This window comes from Ascaphus truei, chromosome 3 (genome assembly GCF_040206685.1).
Source record: "Ascaphus truei isolate aAscTru1 chromosome 3, aAscTru1.hap1, whole genome shotgun sequence".
NCBI classification, from domain to species: Eukaryota; Metazoa; Chordata; class Amphibia; order Anura; family Ascaphidae; genus Ascaphus; species Ascaphus truei.
In genome coordinates, this window is record NC_134485.1 from 187678421 (window position 1) to 187693954 (window position 15534).

Consider the following 15534-nt stretch of genomic DNA (forward strand, 5'->3'; position numbering starts at 1 on the left):
GTGGGGCTTCTTCCCGTTCCCCCAGTGGTTGTACAGATGAAACCTGGAGTCCCTTACCCAAGAATCCCGCAATACCCTCTCAAAGCTGCACAGGAAGCCAGTCTGAAGATACAAATTCATGCATATTTGGAGAAAGGGGTGCTCAGGTATTGCACTTCACCTTGCAATACTCCTCTGTTTCCTGTCAAGAAGAAAAGTGTCAAAGGTCAACCTGATAAATATCGATTGGTACAAGATCTGCGTGCTGTCAATGCGGCAACAATACTGGAAACCCCTGTTGTCCCCAATCCGAATACTCTCCTCAGCGGAGTCCCTCCCGAGGCCAGTCTCTTCACAGTTATAGACCTGGCCAATGCTTTTTTCAGTGTTCCCCTTCATGTGGACTCCCAATTTTTATTTTCTTTTACTTTCCAAGGAGCCCTAACCAGTTTTCCCAAGCTTTGAAACTCTCTCTTTCACCATGGGTGTTAGCTCACCCTGAAGCTACGCTACTCCAGTATGTTGATGACCTTCTGCTATGTGGCCCAATCGACAGCCAACAGATGGAATCACTCTCCGTCTCCCTGTTGCAGCATCTGTCCTCCATCCAAAGTAAAGTCTCTAAGTCAAAACTCCAATGGTGCCTCCCTAAGGTCGTTTTTCTGGGGCATTGTATATCACAAGGAATCAGACATCTGACAGATGAAAGGAAACAAGCTATTGTATCTGTCTCTTATCCATCCACAATCAGCCAACTGCAATCATTCCTTGGACTTATCACCTACTGTAGACAGTGGATACCTGACGCTTCCAGGCTTATGCAACCGCTATATGATGCGCTGAAAACTGGCCCCAAGGAAGACGATGTGGCCGACCCAGTTGCCTATCAATTATATCGACGCTGTTTCAATCTTCTGAAGGAAGCCATTTCAAGTGCACCAGCACTGGGCCTTCCAGATTATACCAAGCCATTCAATCTATATGTGTCCGAGCAGGAAGGCCATGCTTCTGGAGTTCTTACACAATCCCATCGGGAAAAACAGCGCCCTGTCGGTTACTACTCCTGCAGGCTGGATCCGGTTGCACGTACTTCTCCGAGTTGTCTCAAAGCCGCCCATTCCGCCCAAGTACTGCTGGATAAAGTGGCGGACATCACTCTCGGACATGATGTTATTATTCAAGCTCCACATGACTTGGCTGCTGTTCTCTCGCTGACATTACCTCGACATCTCTCGCATCAACGCCATTTGAGACTTCAGTGCTCATTGCTTCTTCCGTCTTACGTTTCTTTTCAACGATGTACCACTATCAACCCGGCAACTCTTCTGCCACATATCCCAAAGGGGGGAGAGGAACCAATGGAAGAACCGAACCCCTCAAGTTCACCGATGTCCCCCCATGACTGTTTACTCACCCTACAGCAAGACACATCGGAACCACAGAATATGTCTACTACTGCCATCTCAGGCGCTGACCTAGAACTCTGGACAGATGGCTCAAGGTATGCCGATGATAGCGGCAGATTTCATACCGGTTTTGCCGTCACCACGGAGAAAGAGATTCTGCATGCTGAAGCATTACCACCAGGCAGGTCGGCCCAGGAAGCAGAACTAATCGCACTACAAACAGCATTAGAAATGGCAGAAGGCAAACGGGTGAATATAAGAACAGACTCACGATATGCTTTTGGCATTGCCCATGATTTTGGTACCATCTGGAGAAATAGAGGATTTATAACCTCCTCAGGAACACCGGTGAAGCATGCCGCTCTTATCCAAGGGCTCATGGAAGCTATGGGACTACCTATCCAGGTAGCGGTTCTCAAAGTCAAGGCACATGGAAAAGTAGACAGCACAGAAGCAAGAGGAAATCAATTAGCTGACCAAGCTGCCAAACAAGCCGCCTTGGGATCTGTGTCAGAGAGATGGCTAGCAATAGAAGCCACGGAAGTAGCAATGGTGAGCACACGGGCACAAGAGAGGAAGCGAGAAGAAATGGAGGCACAAACCAAAGCTGAAGAATTTCCCGAAATTAATACAGCACGACCTCCAGTTATTAAACTACAACAGGGACAGGCAAAGGTATTACCGGAAGAAAAGAAACAGTGGAGGAAAGATGGGGCGACAGTGGAAAAGAAAACTGGCCTATGGAAGAAGGACAATGTATACTGTCTCCCAAGAAGGATGTATCCAGCCGTAGCAACATGGGCACATGGGGCCACACACCGAGGAAAGAATCAAGCCCAACATATGTGAGAAAATTCTACCATGCTCCTGGAATCAGTACCACATTGGCCGCATATAATCGAGCCTGTCAGGTTTGTCAGACCTGTAATCCCAGCAGCACGCAGACCGTACCCACCCAGCATTTAGCCAAACCCGATTACCCATGGCAAAGAATCCAAGTGGACCATATTCACATGCCCCCGGCCGGGGGATACGAGTATGTATTGGTAGTAGTAGATATGTTTTCAGGATGGCCTGAAGCTTACCCAGTCAAGAATATGACGGCAAAGGTTACAGCTAAGAAAATGCTTATCGAAATAGCATGCAGATTTGGTATACCTGAGGTGATCGAAAGCGACCAAGGCCCAGCGTTCACGGCCTCTATTTTTGCGGAACTATGGTTTATGTTGGGAGCACACTTGGGACTCCACACTCCCTATCACCCACAAAGTTCGGGGAAAGTGGAAAGGATGAACGGCACACTGAAGACCAAACTACTTAAAATGAGTCAAGATCACCCCCTCCCCTGGCCAGATCTGTTGCCTATAGCATTATACCATGTCAGACACACGCCCCAGGCCAAACATGGGCTTACCCCATATGAAGTTCTGTTTGGGTCCCCTCCCCGGATACCAGAGATAGATAGTCAGGAATTACAAAAGGGTCAAGATAAAGTAGTACAATTTGTAATTTCACTTGCTCAAGAATTGTCTAACTCTCGTTCTGTAGTGTCTGCTTCTCTTCCAGAGTCCACAGGAGACACGGTACACCCCTTTCTACCTGGGGATAGCGTGTACCTAAAGAAACACGTGAGACCCGATTGTTTGGAGCCCAGATTTGAAGGTCCATATCGAGTTCTGCTGATCACACCTACAGCAGTGAAGCTTGAAGGGAAGGGACTGTGGATACACGCCTCTCACTGCAAAAAGTCTTCCGTAGAAGCTCCATAATGCATATCCTTTTTCTTGTTACGCTATTGATCACTGCTGAAGCTGCCCCAATCACTTTCTGGGTAAACACCTCCCTGCCCCTACAAACGTTTACAACTGATTTTTGTAAAGTTGCGGATTGTGGTGCTTATGACGAAAACCCCTTTTCCCTCACCTATATTAACTATGCATACAATCCCGCATATAGGTCAACATCTCCAGCACATAAGCAGGCCCAAATATATCTTTGTGTCACCAGTCCAGGAAATGAGTGGTGCAGATACTGGTCAAATGTAGGGTGGAACACAGGAGATGATTGGGCATATAGGCCAAAGGGGGGACTAGATAAGAAAGACAAGAATGGGAAATCTCTCCTTACCCGCCTAACCCTCACTAAGGGAACTTGGGATGCTACCAGATGCAAGGGTAAGGTACGACAAGGCTGTCTACCCTTTTATTTACAATTGGAAAGTCCTTCTGAGGGAGATATGGGAAAATATGTACTCGGAATGTTCGGGGGTTCTCTCACCACAAAGTTGGGACAAATAGAATTAAAAGATATAAAAAATAGACCTGTGCCGCCGACCTCCCAACCTAATAATAAAGAAAAACTAGATGCCCGAATTCAAGAGGTTTTACCAATTCCAGGGTTAACATGGGAAGATGTATTCCAAATAGAGACACAAACAGATATTAGGAAAAATATGTGGATAGAATGGGTAAAATACACTGTTAAAAGTTCTGGTCAGAATGTCAGCTGTATAGCCTGTGCAGCCGCTAATGCTCATCTAACTACGGTTCCTTTGTTACTCTCTGAGAATGAGACCGATTGTCTAATTGTTCTATTGAAAGGTGAGAACTCTACTGATTGTCCGGATTTAGTGCCCCTAATGTCAATAAAAACTAGTGTTAAACCCCCTAGGGAAGTTGTAGTACATAATGGAAATTATACATGTTTTATAGCAAATAACGATGCGGGAATAAAGCTAGGAAGATTTAACTCAGGGTTCTGCGCTTTTAACTCATCTATAACCTCTGCCGAACTCCAGAATCACACTGCACATATGTTTGATATATATTGGTTATGCGGAAATGGTAAACTCCGGAACATTCTACCCCCAGTGTGGCAAGGACAGTGTGCATTAGTTAAGGTAGTTATGCCTTTTAGAGTGCTCCCATGGGAACCAGAAGTACAGTACCTATCCAGGAAACCTCTCTCTTTGCCGCGGTCAAAAAGGAGTATTGAGACAGCTCTACAAAGTGATAATTTAGTATATAGAGATGCAATAGGGGTTCCAAGGGGGGTCCCTGATGAATTTAAGGCCCAAGACCAAATTTCCGCTGGATTCGCATCAATCATCCCACAAGTACAAATTAATAAAAATGTTGATTGGATCAATTATCTGTATTACAACCAACAGAGATTTATCAATTATAGTAGGGACGCTTTCCAAGGTATAATTGAGGAACTAGGACCAAATACCAGAATGACTCTTCAGAATCGTATGGCTTTGGATATGCTTTTAGCGGAAAAAGGGGGGGTATGTTCAATGTTCGGAGAAGAATGTTGCACGTTTATCCCAGAAAATTCTGTCATAGATGGAAAGACGGTCAAAGCACTCAACCAAATCAGAGATCTAGCAGCAGAAGTTAAGAGGAATTCAGGGGTGGATACCAGCTGGGCCAACTGGCTGGCAGATTGGGCTGGAGGCTGGAAGTCAATTCTCACGACTATTGGATTAATTTTGTTATGTTTATTTGTTTTTGCTATCCTTGTGCTTTGCTGTGTCATTCCTCTTTATCGGAAACTAATGTATAAAATAGTTGGAGCAGAAACGATGATGAGTACAGGAAGTGAACTGGAATCATTTTTGCAAAATAAAAGTAAGCCGGATATGCCTACCCGAAGCCCCCCAAGACAGAAATATATTATGCGTAATTCTCTATTATAAGGATCAAGTTTTTGGGGAGAGAGACTCCTACGATGTTAACAGTCTTGATGGAAGGTATAAACATCTGTTAGGGATGTGTTGTGCCAGTAGCAAGTGAAGAAATCCTTTCCCCTTCCCCGCATCGTAGGACAGCTTGTATCCCCCAGGGAGTGCATGGATAAGCATAGATTCAAGGGGGGATTGTGAAGGTAGAAAAGACCATATGAATATATGTTTATCCATATTTCCAAGTGTTATGTAACTCAGCCTTATAAAACAGATATTCTACAGTAAAGATGGCGCCTGTATCCGGGACCGCACCCTGAGAGCATCCTGGAATGAATGCTCTGGCTGATACAATCAACTGACGTGCTGTCATGAGTCTCCCACGAGCTGATCACGCACCCATGCACGAGGGAATGTATGCGCCCCAGAGAGCAATGTGTACCAATGAGAGACAACAGCGTGTCCCGGAGCAAGATATATCTGGCTAAAACCCAACCCCCTGCCTCGCCCCATTGTAAGCTATATGAACTGTGTGAGCTGAACAATAAAGCAGCAGTTCCTGTGTTACCCCCGGGATAACGCATGTACTGAGATAGAAGCTGAACCTTGTGTCAGAGTCTTTCTTAGTGAGCTAGCGCATGCATGACTGAATTTGGAGCAAGTGACTGAAGAGAGAGACCCTGATATAGTGAGATTCACGACCTCATTAGAACGTTGATGGAATTGAGGGAGCTGGTGTGTGTGTTTGAGGGATTTAAAAAGCCATGCTTAGGCAATTGCAGTCATTGTTGGGGCATCTGAATTTTGTATTTTGTCAGCGTTTGGGTTGCGCCATGGCAGGTATCAAGGCGGTGCACCATTTCCTCAGGGAAACAAAAGGTATTAGGAAAGATTTACTGGTTTGGTATGATTTTCTAGGGTGGTACAATGGTAGGTCATTGGCATTAAGTGAACTGGTGCAAAACCAGCAGATTGAGCTTTTTACAGACGTGGCAGGGTCAGTTAGTTTTAGGGCCTTTTTCGGAGGCTGCTGGTGTGTGAAGCAATGACCGACCGAGTGGAGTGGGTCTAGAGATGGGCCATTTTTTTTTGCAGATTTGGATTCGCAGCAGATTGGCCAGTTCCTTTGGTCCATGGATTTCAGCGGATGTATCTCAAAAAGAGATATTTGTGTTGTGCAGATTTTGCATTATTATTACCAATAAACTCCAGATTCCTTAACGTGTGGACAGATTTTTAGAATCCAATCCGCGGTTTCAGCAATCCGTTGGTAGATTCTTAAGGATCCCTGAATCCGAGGATTGAATTCTATAAATCCATCCACGGGTTGTATCCAATGGCGGTATTTGGCGAATCCTCGTGGATTAAAACCGACCAAATCAATTTGCGGATTTTACACCGCAAAACAGATTTTGGGTAGAAAATGAGAAAAAATCCAGGAAACGGTTGGACTAGTTTGCGGACTAATTTGACATTCCTGGAACTGTTTCAGTTACTGGTGGCGATAGTGCTGTGGGGTAAGGTGTTGGTGTAATAGGGAGCTGATTTTTAGATCAGAGTTTGGAGTTTTATATCTAGTTAAAGGCACAACATACAGGTGCAGCTGCCGGTTCTGTGCCGCCTGCCTTGTGAGTCGTGCACGGCATCCTCTGCATAGCTGCGAGATTCCAGTGTCCAGACTAATGGCCCATTGGATGTACAGTGAGAGATAGACTGAATCAGTCACTCTACCTGCGCGCCTCTAACATGTGTGTAGAGTATGTGTTGGGGGGGGGGGGGAAGAGAAATTGTTCAATGTATTGTATTGATGTTTGTGTTGTAGTGTTCATTGGGGGTAGAGGATGCAGAGTGGGTAAGGGGATACTTGCCCCAGGGTTGGTGGTTAGGCCTCTCGGGTGGGTAGTGGGAGGGGTTAACCCTTTCATTACCATAGCAGTTACTACCACTAAGGTAATAAAGCGGTTAACCTATCCCGCAACCCTCCCAGTAGGTCTCCTGTGGCAACTACCCCTTTCTCTTACCCCCTCTCTAACCCAATAAACCAGATAGTCTGGCTTAACCCCTTCATAGCCTTAGTGGTTAGCCGCTAAGGTAAAGAAGCTGCTTTTATTTTATTTTGATAACATATTATTGTAGCAGGGGGTCTCCGGAGCTGAACCACAATGATTTCAGGTCTGGAGACCCCCTGCTTCCCGAGTTACAGGCCTCGTGGGCCGTGACGCGGGAGCATTTAAACATGGCTGCTGGGATACCGGCACCCATAATGGGGCCTGTAACTCGGGAAGCAGGGGGTCCCCAGACCTGAAATCAATGTGGTTCAACTCCGGAGACTCCCTGCTACAATAATATGTTATTAAAATTAAGTAAGAGCCCTGTGATCGCCTGTTAGACTGAATCAGTCACTCTACCTGTGCACCTCTATTTCTTACTGCATGTCTTTTATAGACGGATGGAACCCGGTCGGATTCACACCGCGCGAGTCACATTAAAAAAGAGCGATCTCCGCTGTGATATTCCGACTATCTAGTGGAGTGTTTGCGAGATGGTCACCGATTTTCCTCGGACAGCGGCACAGAACGGGCAGTTGCATCTGTATGCCTGGGTTGAAGAACAAGATTGTGGATGCTTTGTCTCATTTTGAGTTCACAGAGATAAGGGAGCTGGTTCGGGGAGTGGAGTCAGTGCGCGGAGTCGTGTCTATCATTCCTATGGGACCCGGCAGAGGAAGAGTAATGGAGTTGGTGACTGGTCTCTGGCTGAGGGTACGTGGTCCGCTTATTTGAAGGCTTGGAGAGTGGTTGAGTTTTGTGTCAGGGGGTGATAGAGAGAAGCTGGTCAATGCTCAAGGCGGGGAGGGTTCCAGGGAGCAGTTGGTGAGTTTTATTTTGGACATACAGAATAAAGGACAGTAAGTGGCTTTGGCAGGAAGATGGATGGCGGGGTTAGCTTTTTTTCTTCAGATTACTGGCGGTTAAAGATTTAACAAAGGATTTCTTTATTTGTCAGGTGGTATCTGGGTGGAAGAGTCTTATAGGAAGGATGACAGATTACCAATCTTGGTCAGTTGACATGCTAGGGAAGCTGGTGGTGGGGATGGAGGCCACGTGTTTTTGGGGCTATGAGGGTAAGTGAACTTAATGGTTAGGGTTTGTCTGTCTACAAGTGAGAAGTAGATTTAAGGAGTGAGGATGTTTTAATGTGAAAGGCATGTTTGAGCTTCCTGATAAGGTGGTCTAAAACTGCCGTGTGCCCAGTTAAGTTAGTTAGGGTCTATTTGGGGGTTAGACCTCTGGGCAATGGCTCCTTGCTGTTGCATGAGGATAGGTCTATGAGCTCTTGAAGCCGTACTTGCATAGATTGAGTTTAGATGAGTTTGAATTCCTTGAGGATAGGGGCAGCATCTTAAGCAGTGTGGCTGGGCATGAGTGAGGAGGCTATAATGCATGTAAAAAGGCGGTCCTTTTCAAGGTTCAAGGGTTATGTAATTCCATTTTACACTTTGATAAATCCCTTTTGAGCGAAACATGTCAGTGTAGTTCTCTCCATTTTGATACAATAAATAGTTCTTGTTTCATTCTCTTCGTTTCATTATATTTTTGTGGGGCGGCAGTCTTTTTGGCATCCTGCAAGCTTTTTCCTCAAGGGTTATGTAAGACCGTGTGTGAGTTAGGCTGCGCTTATAGTGCCGGTGACGGCGCTTCAAAACAAATGCATTGACTCTGTAGCATGTGCTTATAGTAGGCGCGACGGAACGACGGAGCGATGTGAATCTCTATAGTCAGTAAAATTTGATTTTTACAGTGACAGTCTCACCATGTGACAGGCTGTAAACCAATCAGATAGCTTCTGATGCAGGAAGAGGGGGGATATGTATGTGTGAGTGTGTGGGATTGTGTGTGGGATTGTGTGTGTGTGATTGTGTGTGTGATTATGTGATTGTGTGTGTGGGATTGTGTGTATGTGTGGGATTGTGTGTGTGTGTGTGTGTGTGTGATTGTGTGTGTGTGTGTGGGATTGTGTGTGTGATTGTGTGTGTGCGTGATTGTGTGGGATTGTGTGTCTGTGGGATTGATTGTGTGATTGTGTGTGTGTGGGATCAGGGCCGCCAACAGAAATCATGGGGTCCAGGACAAATGAAAGGAGCAGACCCCCCCCCCTCCAACCCATAGCGCACCTACCATGGAAATATTTTTTTAGTGCGTAACTTTTACTTAACCCCCAATACATATAAAAATACACCTCCACCCCCAATACATATAAAAATATACCCCACTCCCTCCAATACATCTACAAATATACCCCACTCCCCCAATACATCTACAAATATACCCCAACCCTCCCAATACATATACAAATATACCCCAACCCCCCAATACAACTAAAAAATACCCCAACTCCCCAATACATCTAAAAAATACCCCAACCCCACAATACATATATAAAATACACCCCCAATACATATAACAATCAGACTTACCTTGGGGATGATCTCAGGTCAGGCCGGTGGCTACAGGGGGGGGGGGGTGCATTGTTCATCGGCAATGATATATTCTTGAGTTTGGTGGCGGCTACCAGGGCAGTTTAAGGTGGTAAATTCCCTTGCGGGTGTCTTTAAAGTGTTTGATGGGTAGGGGACCTGGGAAATGTTGGCTCCTTATGGGGAGGTCTAAGGTACCTCTCAATTGTTGGTTATAGGGAAGCCAGTGTCAGCCCCCATCGGGCGGGTTGTATGGTGATGACCTTCGAGTGGTGTTGTGTATTTTTGACCAAGAGGCTTAGACAGCTGTTGGCATATAGAGAAAAGGGCCTGGGGTATCCCCCATGCTTTATGTTGTTGTCGGTGGAGCAACTTAGATGGGTACCCATAGTTTTGGTTACATTTTATATTTATACATTAAGCTGCAACAAATTTCTTCTAAGACATTATACAGTATGTATTTTATTTATGGGTTCTATGGTATCTAGTTGTATTGTTGTCTGTGTTATGGATCAGAACCCCCACCTCGGAACTTGAGGCATGGTAAGTCATGAGATTTATCAATATTCACATTTCTTACCATCCCTTTTCTCTCACTTGTATACATCAAAACAAGTGACAGATCTGTAATGGCTTAAAGCAGTAGTGGGATTCATAGTGAAAAATCCCCATCATCAGCTCTCCCCCTCAGCATCATCAGCTTCTCCCCCTCATCATCACCATATCTCCGCCAGATCTCCCCAGTCCCTCTCAGCATCCTCAGATCTCCACCAGTCCCCCTCAGATATCACCCAGTTCCCCTCAGCATCCTCAGATCTCCCCCAGTCCCCCCTCAACATCTTCAGATATCCTGTAGTCCCCCTCAAATCTCACCCCAGTCCCCCTCACATCTCCCCCAGTCCCCCTCATCATCCTATGATCTCCCCCAGTCCCCCTCAGCATCCTCAGATATCCCCCAGTCCCCTTTAGCATCTTCAGATCTCCCCCAGTCCCCTTCAAATCTCCGCCAGTCCCTTTCAGCATCCTCAGATCTCCCCCAGTCCCCATCAGATCTCACCCAGTCCACCTCAGCATCCTCAGATCTCCTTATCATCCTAAGATCCCCCCAGTCTCCCTCAGATCTCCCCCGGTTCCCCTCAACCACCTCAGATCTCCCCCAGTTCCCCTCAGCATCCTCAGATCTCCCCCAGTCCCCCCTCAACATCTTCAGATATCCCCATAGATCTCCCCAAGTCCTCCTCACATCTCCCCCAGTTCCCCTCATCATCCTCAGATATCCCCCAGTCCCCCACGGAACCCTCAGATCTCCCCTAGTCCACCTCAGCATCCTCAGATCTCCCCCAGATCTTCTCCAGTCCCCCTCATCATCCTAAGATCCCCCAGTCCCCCTCAACATCCTCAGATCTCCCCCAGTCCCCCTCATTGTCCTCGGATCTCCCCCAGTCCCCCTCAGCATCTTGAGATCTCCCCCAGTCCCCATCAGGATCGACAGATCTCCCCCAGTCCCCCTCAGCATCTTCAGATCCCCCTAGTCCCCCTCAGATCTCCCCCTCTCCCCTCCTCCATGCCTACCTGGGTGGACACAGGCACAGGGATATGGTATGCGGCGGCGGGCCTACGGTTGAAAGAATTAGCCGGTAGAAGAATCACTTGAGGCAGAGCAGGAGCAGAGCAGCACGAAGTGAGGAGCACCAGAAGTTCCGGGTCATACTGCTAGATGGCGATCCTCCCCTGCAGTCCTGCTCTGCCTCAAGTGATTCTACTACCCGCTAATTCTTTAACACCGGGGGCCCGCTTCCGCCGCCGGATACCATCTCCCTGCACCTGTCCCCGAATTAAGGACCAGTTCAGCAAACTTTGTAAAATCTAGGAACATGTTTGACGAATCTGGTGCGAACTGGCTGAATCCCACCACTGGCTTAAAGCCTGACAAAGCAACTGTAATCAAACATTTGAAACATGGCAAACTTTTAATACAATAATTAAACAATAAAAACTAATTATTGACGCACTACACAGCAATAACAGTTTTATACATCAAATTTTTATTTTTAATTGTTAATCGGTAAATAGATTATGTGGGCAACAGTTGAAATGTATCCCAATGATTAATTTTGTGTATGGCACGTAACTCTGGATAATAATGGAGTGGTGATTGGGGAAACTGAATCTCTACCCAATCCTGTAAATAAACTCAGCAAATGTGTGCAATCAATAAATATCCCGAAGAGAAAGCACAAATGCTACAGACTTGATCAGGAATCCGACCCCTGCTATTTTTCATATTAACAACTATATTATGATTAATTTCACAACAATGTTAAAAAGAAAAAAGCCATTTGCTTTTTACAGTTATTATTAACTATTTATTACCAGCATATTTTTTTCACAAAGGAGCCAGGTATCTATTTACAAAGGCAGGATAGCTGCAGTGTACAGTGTGCTATACCTTTGTGAAGGAGTCCCCAAGCTGTACGATTGTACCTGCTTTGCTGGAATACAGTGAATAATGAGCAAGCAGCTGGAAGGGAGAATACGATTCCTAGTGATGACCTGTGTCAAGAATACATAAGTGATACCATTTTATAACAGTCTTTTACACTTGGGAAATTATGTTCTCTTCCAACACGTGAAGTTGAAATGTTTGTAATTTGACATTTGTTGTTTATTATAGAGAGGCACACTGTCCAGTTCATTTTTATATCCACAATATTCACTGCAATTGAAATTGTTTCAGGCATAAAATATTTTCATAATTCATTGAAGTTTGCATAACACATGCAACATAGGGAACACATGCAATATGCAGTAATACATTTACACCACCTTTTAGTTTTTAACCTTAAAAATAAAAATGTATAGTGTTTCACAAACGACACACCTATGACCACTTGACTTGTGTACGTGACAAGGGTTAATACACACAGCTATCCAGCTGACCCACTTACCTCAGATGTTGAAGGAGAGATTGCAGAGGGCTGCAACAGCAGCCGTAGAAAGTCCTAGGAATGCGCTAGTTCCAATGTCGCCCTACGCATTTCGAAAATACTTTATTTTCTTCCTCAGGGGCATGGGTATGATTACCCCCTTACAGAGGTCCCTTATTAGTAGTGACCAAAATGAATTGGTGATCCCTTCTAATTGGCTTCAATAATGTTTAAAGACAATTGTCAATGATATAAAGTGGGATAGAAGCATTTACAATCCTTCTATCCCACTGTAAATGCTTCTATCCCACTTTATATCATTGACAATTATCATGCCCAGGAACCACTGAACATCCTACATGGACTGCGGATGATGCATTCTTTCAATGGTTGTGTTGCAGTGAGAACGTAAGTACACATGGGTTGTCTGAGGGTAGGCTTTTATTCAGCCTCAGAACAGGGCAGTGCCCTTTGCCTGAAGGGCTGTCAGGACCGCGTGTCCGGTCCCTGCATTTCCCCGCTCACCCGCGCCTCCTTACCATGGCTGTCCCTGCCTCCCAGGGGTGCACGGCGGGTCCCATCCACGTGCCCACCTCAGCGCATCGCACTCTCATTGCGCACATGCGCGCGGCATGCATGCACGTCTCTTAAGGTGACAAACACCTACAAGAATGCCTGGACTAATCTAAGGGTGGCTACACTTGAGTTTCACCCTGGCGCAGCCTATCACAGGTCTACCTATATCTGAGCCACTCCTCCCTGTTCTCCCCGATTGGTTCCCTTTGGTATATATGCTTCAGTCATCCTCTTGTTCATTGCTGAGCATAGACCTTTCTATGCACCGTGCTCACTTGCAGCCTAAGTACCTGTCTACGTTGATTCCGAATACCTGTTGTGACCCTGCTTGTACCTGACCTGTCTCTTCTTGTCCCCCTGAACCTTGGCTTGGCTAACGGACTTCTACGCTCCCTACTCCACGAACTCGGCTTACGGACATCTACTACTCTAAGCTCTCCAATCCTCGACTACGGCTTACGGATCTCGACCATTCTACACTCTCCAATCCCGGACCATAGGCAAGTACTCGCTACCCTCTCCACTCTCCTATCCTGACCCGGCTACGTTCACGACTCTGCAGTCCGGACCCACCCCCGTGGCTCAGGGAGCTGATTATATATTATTCCCAACCTCGGCCTCGCGGTTCAGTCCAGGTTGCAGTGAGCATCTGTGACAAGAGCCCAGTCTTTAGCCCTGGCCAGGGCTGTGCTCTCAGGTAGATACAGGGTTATGCAGTCCAACGTTGTCCCAATGAGTAAAGACAAACATGTATAGAACAGACCTTGTGACAGGGTCTCTTCCTTCAGGGTCCCAAAACGTGTATACTCCTGTCTTGAAGAAAACATTATGAGAAGAGAGTTAGGGGCTGATTCACTAAGCTCCGTTAAGTGGCTTTAAGAGCGCAAAGTACCCTTTAAGACCGATAAGGCTGCAGTGAGATTCACTATGCAGTGATAACTGCTCTTTATCGCTCCTAAAAGGGCTTTTTTCAGCCCTCGGCCCAAAATGCGCACGATTAGGCTATTGCGCTGCTTTTTGCCAATACAGGAGATTCACTAAGCAGCACTAAGTGAATCGGCCTTAAAAAACGCGCCTAACAAACGCGCCAGCTAAAGGCAGGCGCAAAAGGAGCAGGACTTAGAAAATATTTCTTTATTTACCTTTTTGCAGGCACACCATCCATACAACAGGCCTGCGGATGTCCCCGGCTGACCCTGCGGATGTCCCCGGCTGACCCCTCGGGGGTCCCCAGGTGATCCCCGCGGCTCTGCGGTACCAATGGTGTGACCCTCAAAAATAAACAATACTATAAAAAAATACCCCCGCCCCCTAACACATACACTAAAGTAATGGGCAAAATTACTATTATCCACATATGGATAATAATGCATTTGCCCATTAAATATACATTAATCACAATAAATACAATAAATACATTTTGTACTCACCCTTGTCCGGCACCCACAATGAAGGCCATCCTCATCTTCCTCACCGTCCATACACTCGGGTGCTGAAAAATATACACAAGAAGAAAAAGAGACAAACTAATGTCCCCTAACCACTTAATCACCTTAGCGGTTATTAACCGCTACAGTCATTAAGGGGTTAAGCCACCCAATTTATTTATTGTGATTAATGTATATTTAATGGGCAAATGCATTATTATCCATATGTGGATAATAGTAATTTTGACCATTACTGTAGTGTGTATGTGTTAGGGGGTGGGGGGGTTGTGTGTTGCATATAGCAATGTTTATTGGGGGCAATTGTCCCCAATAAACATGCTATTATGCCTTAACCCCTTCATTGTCTTAGCGGATAGCCGCTGCTCAGGTCCCCTGAGCTGAACCGCATTGATTTGTGGCTCAGGGACCCCCTGCTTCCCAAGTTAGAGGCCCCCGGTAAGGGGCATCGGATGCCAGTGTCGCTGCCATCTTTATAGAGCCCATGTCGCCTCTTGGACGCTATAAAGATGGCGCCGATGCCCCATACCGGGGCCTGTAACTCAGGAAGCAGGGTGTCGCTGAGCCATTAATCAATGCGGTTCAGCTCAGAGGACCCCCTGCTCCCGCACACTATTATTAAAATGTACTTTAATGCAGCTTCATTACCATAGCGGCTATCCGCTACAGTAATGAATGATTATTTATTGGTATTGGTGTTTTAATACTAGTGTAGATGTGCAGGGGGTCTCCTGAGCTGAACCGCATTGGTTTCAGGTCCGGGGGCCCCCTACTTCAGGAGATATAGGCCCCGTTATGGGGTGCCGGTATCCCCTGCACTTGTAAAGCTCCCGCGTCACGTGACCGGGACATTTATATTATGCAGGGGATACCGGCACCCCATAACGGGGCCTATATCTCCTGAAGTAGGTTCAGCTCAGGAGACCCCCTGCTCATGTACACTAGTATTAAAAATCATATTTGTACAGCACGATCGCCTGTAAGAGCCGTGCATTGAGACGCAGCGTCTCCATGCAGTTCTTACAGGCTGCTTTGTTTA

General features: G+C 46.2%; 1 protein-coding gene across 1 annotated transcript; it reads left to right on the forward strand.

The window, feature by feature from the left end:
* Positions 1-542: 542 nt before the first annotated feature.
* LOC142489293 (uncharacterized) lies at positions 543-2234 on the forward strand. The gene has a single exon (XM_075589796.1). It carries the CDS (start codon positions 543-545, stop codon positions 2232-2234), a length of 1692 nt encoding a protein of 563 aa, XP_075445911.1.
* Positions 2235-15534: the final 13300 nt, after the last annotated feature.

Bases quoted from the DNA above. Each gene is read 5' to 3' on its own strand.
- LOC142489293 (XM_075589796.1), top strand. From the start codon at position 543: ATGGAATCACTCTCCGTCTCCCTGTTGCAGCATCTGTCCTCCATCCAA.